Consider the following 9,881-nt stretch of genomic DNA (forward strand, 5'->3'; position numbering starts at 1 on the left):
TCATAGTTCAGATGGGGTACCGATTTATTTGCGTGAATCCGACAAAAAAAGCTACAAGCCAGGAAGGGGCCTTCCTCACTCACTCACCAACTTTGGGGCGTGTTCCTTAACTCCACTTAGCTAGCAAACGAGTGAACAATTGAATTCAACTCTGTTTGATATTTAAAATAAAGTGTTGCTTAGGTCTTGATGAGTTTGAGTCCAGATATTCTCTTAAGTGTATTCCACATTGAAAAGATAGATTGCAATTCAGATTGTGGATCGTGATATGATTTTTTGGAAAGATCCCCCACCCCTAATTTGACTAATCAAGTTTTCAAATTTATGTAGGATTCATTAACCCTTTGGCGAACTACTTGAAAAGGGGTTGTGAGCTACCGGTTGCCCGCGAGCGACATGTTGGAGATCCCTAATTTAGCCTTATACTTGCCTGTATTTTGTCAGTACATGCTATTTGTCTCCAGGGGGATGTATGGCTTTTTACAGATTGTCTTTAAATAAATAAAAACACACTATGATCTGAACACACAGAAATAATGAGCTTCTGTAAAATGACTCCTGCTTGCACATCACCCAGAAGTACATTTATAGGAAACACATACAGTAGACTATTAGAGCATTAGAACATTAAAACAATTGAGACAAGAACAGGCCATTCAGCCCAAAAAAGCTCGCCAGTCCTGTCCACTTAATTCTTTCAAAATAACATCAAGTTGTGTTTTGAAGGTCCCTAAAGTTCTAGTGTCTACCACACTACTTGGTCACTCATTCTATGTGTCTATAGTTCTCGATGTGAAAAGAAATTCAAAATGTTTGTGTGAAATTTATCATTAACAAGTTTCCAACTATGTCCCTGTATTCTTGATGAGCTAATTTTAAAGCCTCAGCTCTTTTAATCTTTCCACATACTCTGCAGTTCTGGAATCAGCCTAGTCGCTCTTCTTCTCTGGACCTTTTCTAGTGCCGCTATGTCTTTTTTGTATCCTGCAGACCAAAACTGCACCCAGTACTCCAGATGAGGTCTCACCAGAGTGTTATAAAGCTTGAGCAGAACCTCCTGTGACTTGTACTCCACACATCAAGGTGCTATATAACCTGTTAGCCTTCTTAATGGCATCTGAACACTGCCTGGCAGTTGATAGTGTTGAGTCAACTACGACTCTTAAATCCTCCTCATAAGGTGTACTTTCAATTTTCTGACCACCCATTGTGTATTCAGACCTCACATTTTTACTTCCTACGTGTAATACTTTACAATTATTGACATTAAATTTCATCTGTCACAAATCTACCCAAGCCTGTATGCTGTTCAAGTTCCACTGAAATAAATTAACCAGCTTGTTTTATATAAATGATTGGAATATAAGTATTAAAATTAGCAGCGGCCCTAGCATTGACCCTTGGGGAACACCACCCTTAACATCAGCCTGATAGGGTTCCTTTTACCATCACCCTCTGCTTCCTGTGTCAATTCTGCACCCATCAACACACAACATCCTGCAGTCCCACTACTTTTAGTTTGATGCCCAACTTGTTATGTGGCATCTCACCAAATGCTTTCTAATAGTCAAGATAAATAATATCATGTGCTCCATTTTGATCAAATCCTTTTGTTGCCTCCTCATAGAATTCCAGCATGTTGGTAAAACACGACCACCTTCTTCTAAACCCATGCTGACTGTTCTTTAAAACTTCTATTCTTGTCATATGTTGCTCAAGCTTTTCCTTAATAATCCTTTACATTTATTTACTTGTGATGCACATAAGGCTTACTGGCCTATACTTACTTGGATTTGCTTGATTACCCTTTTTATGTAATGGGAGAATATGAGTTTGTAATTTTCTAGTCCTTCAGAATTTTCCCAGTGCACAATGACTTCCTAAACATATGAGTCAAGGGTTTATATGAGTATTAACTAACCTCCTTAAGAACTCGAGGATAAATATTATCTGGTCCAACAGCATACAATTAGTCATAACTCATCCTCATATCCCTCTCATCCTAGTTTGAGAAGTCATGAATCAGTCATGAATTTAAAGACATTTGATGGAAGACAAGATTATTACTTCTTACAATGCAATTTTTCTGATTAAGGTCTTTTTTATATTTTATTTCCTAGATTTACACAGAGAAACTGTCAGAAGAGAAGGAAAGAATCATGTCTGACACAAACCAAACAGCATTACTTATCAAGGAGTTTATTATCGTGGGATTTCCTGGATTCCAAGACCAAGCGAGCAAAAAAGCACTTTTTACTTTTTTTCTGATAGCTTATTTTTTGGTTTTAACACTCAATCTTCTTCTGATTGGCATTTTTATTGTGGATAGAAATCTTCACACCCCAATGTATTTCTTAGTGTGTAGTCTTGCCATTTTAGATATTGTGCTTTCAACAAACACAGTGCCTAGGATGTTAGCCCTCTTCATTTCAGATTCAAGATCAACTCCTTTTGTGACCTGCTTTGCTCAGATCTACTTCTTTTTGGGTCTCAGCTCAGCTGAATGTTTCCTTCTTGGCCTCATGGCTTATGACAGGCACATTGCAATCTGCAAACCTTTGCACTACCCCAGCATAATGACTAACAGTCGTATTCTGAAGCTCATCATCTGCAGCTGGCTGGGTGGATTTCTGATTCCAGTGATAGCAGTGAGTCTCGCCCTTAGGTTTCCATTTTGTGGTCCTAATAAGATCAATCAGTGCTTCTGTGACTATTCTTCTGTGCTAATATTGGCCTGTGGGGACATCCTGATTACCAGCTATGTGGCATTAGCTTTGGGTCTGACTATAATATTTATCCCATTGATATATATAATCTTTTCCTATACAAAGATCATCAGGTCAGTGCTGAACATATCTAGCTCTACTGGCCGCATGAAGGCCTTTTCCACTTGTGGAACACATCTACTGGTCATTTCTTTATTCTTGTTCCTAGCTGCAGGAGTATTTGTTTCTTATCGAATTCCCGGTGCCTCTGTGGATTTGCGGATCATGGCGGCCGTGTTGCAGAATGTCTTTCCACCTTTGATAAACCCAATAATTTACTGTTTGAGGACAAAGGAGATCAGAGACAGTATAATGAGGACCCTTAGGAAGATTAGACTCATCCCAACAAATACATGATACATCGATTTTGTTTCCATGAACTTTCAGGTAACTACAAAATAGGTCCTGCACATTCCATGTTGTAATTGTTGATTTTCATTCCTGCTATAAGTATGACAAACTATAGAAGTAAAATGGTTATTATGGATACACATTTCAGTGTACAGTGATTCCATATCTGTTGCCTTTTCTTTTAATTTTATTCAAAGGAAATAACATTCCATACAATCAAGTCAAACTTATCAAAACAAAATTAATAAAATCCTCGGGTGGGTTGAAATCTGTTAACTATACAACATAGACATAGATCTGTTTGCATAACCCTCTGAGTGTAGTGGTCTATTATAAGAGTGAGGGACAAAATTGACAGATCCAGTATGACACAGCTCAGTAATGGACTCATTCCATCTACTAAACTGGTTTCTGCTTTGTGGTATTCACTGTTAGAATGATAATGGAGTTCTGCTACTGTGACCTGCAAAAAAGAGGTCTTAAAAAAGAAAATTAGAATCATTCAGTCCAACGACAGCCATCAGGCCTATTCAATTAATTTCTCCAAAAGGATTGCTATATGCCATTTCTACAGATTTTCATTTGTCAAAAAATATAACTGATTATAGCTTCATTTATTTTTATAATTAGTTTTTTTGTTTCACTTACCAGGTGTTTGTGAGTAAGTGATGAGAAGCCTCTGAGAATAAATGTCTGGAGAGCAGACACACTCTGGATGGTCATAGCGACACTTTGAGGTCTATTGCACTGCTTACAGCCACGAGTGCTGACATGCCAATATCCCAGAGTTACTTTGTGGCGTCTAAGGGATAGATGTCTGTTAAATCTGCATGTGTTGTGGAGATTACCGGCTGAGAATGCATGCAAGCCAGTCATGTAAAGAGTTGTAAGAGAGTCTGTTGTGGCAGAAACATGCTGCTCAAAGAAGGCACTCAGAGACTTCAGGATGTGCAGGCAGAATCAAGATTTATTGCATGATGAACAGTCTCTGTCCAGATGAACTGATTTAGCGAGCTTGCATTTATTACAATTCTTATCAAAAATTTTACCTCACTTAATTCATTCAACACTCCTATCTGAGTACAATTTCCCACAGCCTTGGTTCCACCATTATTTCCCAGCATAATGAACATGGCACCCTATGTTATCCATCAAGGCCACCTGTCAGGCTTTCTTCCCCTTCTTGGTCCCATCTGAATTCCTGCCACCATTATCTCTCATCCTCAGCCCTTGCTCGCCACCTGAAAAAGAGGAGGGCGTGAATGTTAGCCTCCTTCTACACACTTGACCTTGAGTCATGAAATATCAGTGGTTCCCGGCTTGCTAAGAAAGATTTAAAAAAATACACAGGCAAAGTAAGATGGCCCCAAAGGGCAAGTGACAAAAAATGTAAAGGTGTGACACACACATTTAAAAAAGGTCACATGCACAATTAAACAGGGTGACAAGTATAATTAAACAAGGTGATGCACACAATTAGACAATTAGGCGCGCACAAGAAAACAAGGTGACATGCACAATTAAATGTGGTGACCACACACACTTAAGGTGAAGTGCACAATTAAATGTGGTGCTGCGCAAAATTAGAGATGACACACTTGCAATCAGAGGGGTGAAGACAAGTAAAAGTGTACAGAAAGGCCAGGTACCTTAGCAAAACTAAAGGAAAACACTGAATGGTAATAAGATTTGTTTCTTAGTCCACAGTTGAAGTTTCCGGTTAAGTGGTGTGCTGAGTGAGGGAGAGTTAATATAGCATTCTTTTTTCAATTAAATTGTTAGCAATAATATGCTGGTATACATTAGCAGGTGGACATCCATTTCTTTTTTTCTCCCATGCAAGAGTTAGTTTAAAAAAAAAAAAAAAAGAGAAGTAAATTGGTGTGTTTCCCCATTCTATTTTGTTTAGCCTGCAGTATGGTGTTTGATAGTTTGTTAAAATTCTATATACTATTTTATTGTAATAACAATCACTATCTAATGTGGTGGGGCATGTCATCTATAATTTTGCACAGCACCACATTTAATTGTGCGCGTCACATCTTTAAATTTTCTTGTCACTTGCCCTTCGAGGCCATCTTACACAAGCCTTTTTGTGACTTAATCATTGCTATACTAACATGCGTTAGGATATTCTGTTTATTTTCATACATGCTTATGATTCTCTTTGCAAATATGTAAATCATCAACTTTAAGAATATACACTTCTATAAGTCAAGGTCCCAAAGGGAGTTCAGGAAGTTATCTGAAAGTGGGTTGTGTGCACAAATGCCTGCTGAAAGATACACGTGCACAAGTTTGAAGACACAGTAACATATGTACTGTAAGTTGGATGTCACAATGCCTTTAGAGATCGGTTGTACTGGTTAAATATAAATATAAATGCAAGACACAACCAGGGTTCTCATGTATAACACCATGTGTAGAATTCACCATAAAACATGTATGGACAAAAACAGTGTAGAAAAAAAATAGGGACACAGTAAAGAAAAAAGATCTAGGTCAAAATGTTGACTTTAATTGTGAAATTTCGACTTTAATCTCGTAGTTTGTCAGTAAAGTAGAACAGACTTAAAATCAGTGTTTAATTTACAAGAGCTTCTCAAATTCTATTGCAACTAAAGTAGTAGCACATTAAATGCTCCATATTCCCTGGCCCAGTTGTTAATCGCTATGTGCTTCTTAAATAGACTTTCTCTTACGCCAACAGTAGCATGCAGGCAGTGATCACCACACAGAATACGTTACATTCATGATATTACAGCTCTCTGATCATTTTAGAATACTAAGATGTACAGTATACTTGCTATCATTTTCATGATGAAATGAATTAAAGCATGTACTAAACATGTGGGGGCATGGTGTCGCAGCAGTAGCAATGAGCTGATATCCCGTCCAGGAATTGTTCCTGCCTCCCACAAGGTGCTTGCTGGGACATGTGCAACCCTGGATAGAATAATTTATTGCAGCACTGCTGTCTCTGTGAAATGTATTATACCACAAAATTCCAGTCCTTCCATTTTCTTTCTCCACATAACCAATCACCACACAACAGATAGATAGATACTTTATTAATCCCAAGGGGAAATTCACATAATCCAGCAGCAGTATACTGATACAAAGAAACAATATTAAATTAAATAGTAATAAAAATGAAAAAAAATTAAAATAAAATTAATGTTCGCATTTACTCCCGGGTGGAATTGAAGAGTCGCATAGTGTGGGGGAGGAACGATCTCCTCAGTCTGTCAGTGGAGCAGGACAGTGACAAAAGTCTGTCACTGAAGCTACTCCTCTGTCTGGAGATGACACTGTTAAGTGGATGCAGTGAATTCTTCATGATTCACAGGAGTTTGCTTAGTGCCCATCACTCTGCCACGGATGTCAAACTGTCCAGCTTCATTCCTACAATAGAGCCTGCCTTCCTAACAAGTTTGTCCAGGTGTGAGACATCCTTCTTTATGCTGCCTCCCCAGCACACCACCGCATAGAAGAGGGCACTCGCCACAACCGTCTGGTAGAACATCTGCAGCATCTTATTGCAGATGTTGAAGGAAGCCTACCTTCTAAGAAAGTATAGTCGGCTCTGTCCTTTCTTACACAGAGCATCAGTATTGGCAGTCCAGTCCAATTTGTCATCCAGCTGCACTCCCAGGTATTTATAGGTATGTACCCTCTGCACACAGTCTCCTCTGATGATCATGGGGTCCATGAAGGGCCTGGGCCTCCTAAAATCCACCACCAGCTCCTTGGTCTTGCTGGTGTTCAGGTGTAAGTGGTTTGAGTCGCACCATTTAACAAAGTCTTTGATTAGCTTCCTGTACTACTCCTGCTGCCCATACCTGATGCAGCCCACAATAGCAGTGTCGTCAGCGAACTTTTGCATGTGGCAGGACTCCGAGTTGCATTGGAAGTCCGATGTATGTTGGCTGAACAGGACCGGAGAAAGTAAAGTCCTCTGTGGCGCTCCTGTGTTGCTGACCACAATGTCAGACCTGCAGTTCCCGAGACGCACATACTGAGGTCTGTCTGTAAGATAGTCCATGATCCATGCCACCAGGTGTGAGTCTACTCCCATCTCTGTCAGCTTGTCCCTAAGGAGCAGAGGTTGGATGGTGTTGAAGGCACTAGAGAAATCTAAAAACATAATTCTTACAGCACCACTGCCTCTGTCCAAGTGGGAGGGGGATCTGTGTAGCATATAGAACTGTTTTATGCAATAAGCATTTGTAGTAAATGTAAAATTAGCTCTAAGTTTAGAACACGATTCTTCAGAACTTTTAAGGAACATTGAAAAATCTTGGTTATACATGTTTAATTATTTCATCCATCCAGGATCGCAGCAGTCCCAGCAAGCATTGATTCCAAGGCAAGAACAATCACTAGACAGGACACGAGCTCATTGCTACCACTGTGTCACTGTGCCCCCACATATTTAATTATTAACAGTATACATTATTTAAATGTTAAAAGTTAATAAATTGTAAAATGTAATACACATACTTTAATGCATTTCATTATAAAGATGATATCAAGGATACATCCTAGTATTCTTACAGAACACAGCTCCAAGAGAAGAGCTCTTGGAAATCTAAATAGACTTAGAAGTCAGTCATATTCATCTCTAAATACATACTCTCTTCTATTGAATTTAATTTAATTCCTTTATTGTATAATATGATACAGAACAATGAAAAATATACAATAAAAAAGGATAAGTACAATATACCTGTACATATAGTGTGGATAGTGCAAATGGTTCATAAAGTGGCTCAGGTTGTGCAATGCTACAGCTGTAGTGCAAGTTTATAGTGAGGTAATTCTAATTATAAGTACAAATAGTTCTACCGGAAGCACTTGATGGACTGATAGGGTGCAGAAAAGGCTCTGAAGCATCTTCTGGATGGGAGAAGATCAAATAGACTGTGGCATGGATGAGTGGAATCCAGGGGCATACTGGCCATTAGGGCAATGTCCGGTGGGCTGCAGACTCTTGTCTGGTCATGGGCCAGCCATTTCATGAAATAAATTTTATATACTGGTTACTGTTTGGCATTAAAATTAATTTTCTAAACTACTAAACATTATCTGTCCGGTACTGTGATTTATATAGTCCTATATAATATACCGTATTATGTCATCAAGTTGTTTTAGTTGTCAGTACACAACGTTGGAGTGAAAAATTTGGTCAAAACTGCCTTTTGCCGATTTCTGTTTTGATACCGCTTCATTTCGGTTAGCATATACATATTACAATTTATTTAATCTCACATCTAGTATTTAAATTCTTCGGTACTATAAATTAGTTTAGATTATGTATTATGCATTTTATTGTTCTCTGGTTGTTGGTGTGAGCGATAACTAGTGGTATTCAGCTGCGATTATTAGTATGATGAAATAAAGCTATAAAGCACAGGAGAGGAAATATTCATATTAGGGCAGAACATTTATAGTTTATTGTTAAGTTAACGGAACATTTCAATCTTGTCAGGTTTTCATTATAACCTCAGTTATAATTTATTCCATTGTAAATCGGCACCTACTAGGGTACTGGCTCTTGGATATGACATTTCACATGTACTCTAATAACGTGTAAGTCATGTTACTAAATTTTTATTTTTCATTAAATTTGATTTCTCTGCATATCGTTAAATTTTAAGTTGTGTCCAAACAACAATGTACAGATTAAGTTTGGCAACAGTTTAGATAGAGTTCATATAATAGGCTCATAGCAAGTAGCGAGCCGCATACTCATCACAAATTTTAAGAAAATTATAATGAATAATGGGCCGAGTGGGTTGACCTCGTCATCTCACTCGTTGAACGATGCCCGGGACGGTTTTGAGACCCAGTTCCCTCCTGATGGAATCCATGCATATGCTGGTGTCTTCAACAATCCAAACATTCAGAAGAGAAAACAGGTGTGTAACCTTTCAAATTCTTACTGTGCAGTCCAAGTTATTTTTGAAGGTAGTACTGTAATGTTATATATTTTTGTGTGGCAATAAAATTTGTCATCAGTGTGTATGCACTATGTATTTAGGACTGCACGTCGTCCAAATGCTATTGGCAGAAGAACACCTTTCATACCTCACCAAGAGCAAGAGATGTGCGACATGGTCATAGTAAATAATATCATCAGACTAAGCAGACAGTGACATCTTCCAAAATATCAGTTCTGTCAGTCTCTGACAAACAGGGTACCAAAGAGAAATTTTGATATCAATGAAAAAATTGAACAGAGCGTCATTTGAAAGGAACAGTGACAGAGTGAAAGGATGGAGGTCCTTGTATGTGCTGGTATTGTACTCTAAAGAGTCTCATCTCCCCAGTACACTGTTGTGAGATATACCTAATTCTATACAAGCCAAAACTAAATTATTTTTAAATGAATAACAACAATGAGAAATGACATTCTGTTGTGAGAAACTGACTTAAAGGTGTGCAGGTTTACACATGTGGTTAGGAAAAGTACCATTTTCATTTGAGGATTTGTAACCTTTTCCCCCCCAAGGTATACAGATTGGTGTTTGGTTCTATATGTTGTTTTTTAATTTCTGTTGTCCTGAATTAAACAAAAGGTAAAGTCCAGTTAACGAAAATAGCCCAAACGATGATAGAAATCTATGTTTTGTACCTAATACTTGTATGTAAAATTTGGTTGACCTAAGTGAAAGTCTACTCATGTTATCGTGTTTATATATATACACACACACAGACATAATTCCAAAAGTGGTATTTTCGAATTCAAGAAGGTCTAAAATG

The 9,881-nt window shown here is 38.1% G+C and overlaps 1 protein-coding gene across 1 annotated transcript; it reads left to right on the forward strand.

Moving 5' to 3' along the window:
- The first annotated feature begins 2,159 nt into the window (after window positions 1–2,159).
- On the forward strand, window positions 2,160–3,122 carry LOC120524307 (olfactory receptor 11H6-like). Its single transcript, XM_039746168.1, has one exon. The coding sequence runs from the start codon at window positions 2,160–2,162 to the stop codon at window positions 3,120–3,122; it is 963 nt and encodes a 320-aa protein (XP_039602102.1).
- The last annotated feature ends 6,759 nt before the right edge of the window (window positions 3,123–9,881 follow it).

The sequence above is a fragment of the Polypterus senegalus genome, chromosome 2, assembly GCF_016835505.1.
Source record: "Polypterus senegalus isolate Bchr_013 chromosome 2, ASM1683550v1, whole genome shotgun sequence".
In the NCBI taxonomy this organism is placed as follows: domain Eukaryota; kingdom Metazoa; phylum Chordata; class Cladistia; order Polypteriformes; family Polypteridae; genus Polypterus; species Polypterus senegalus.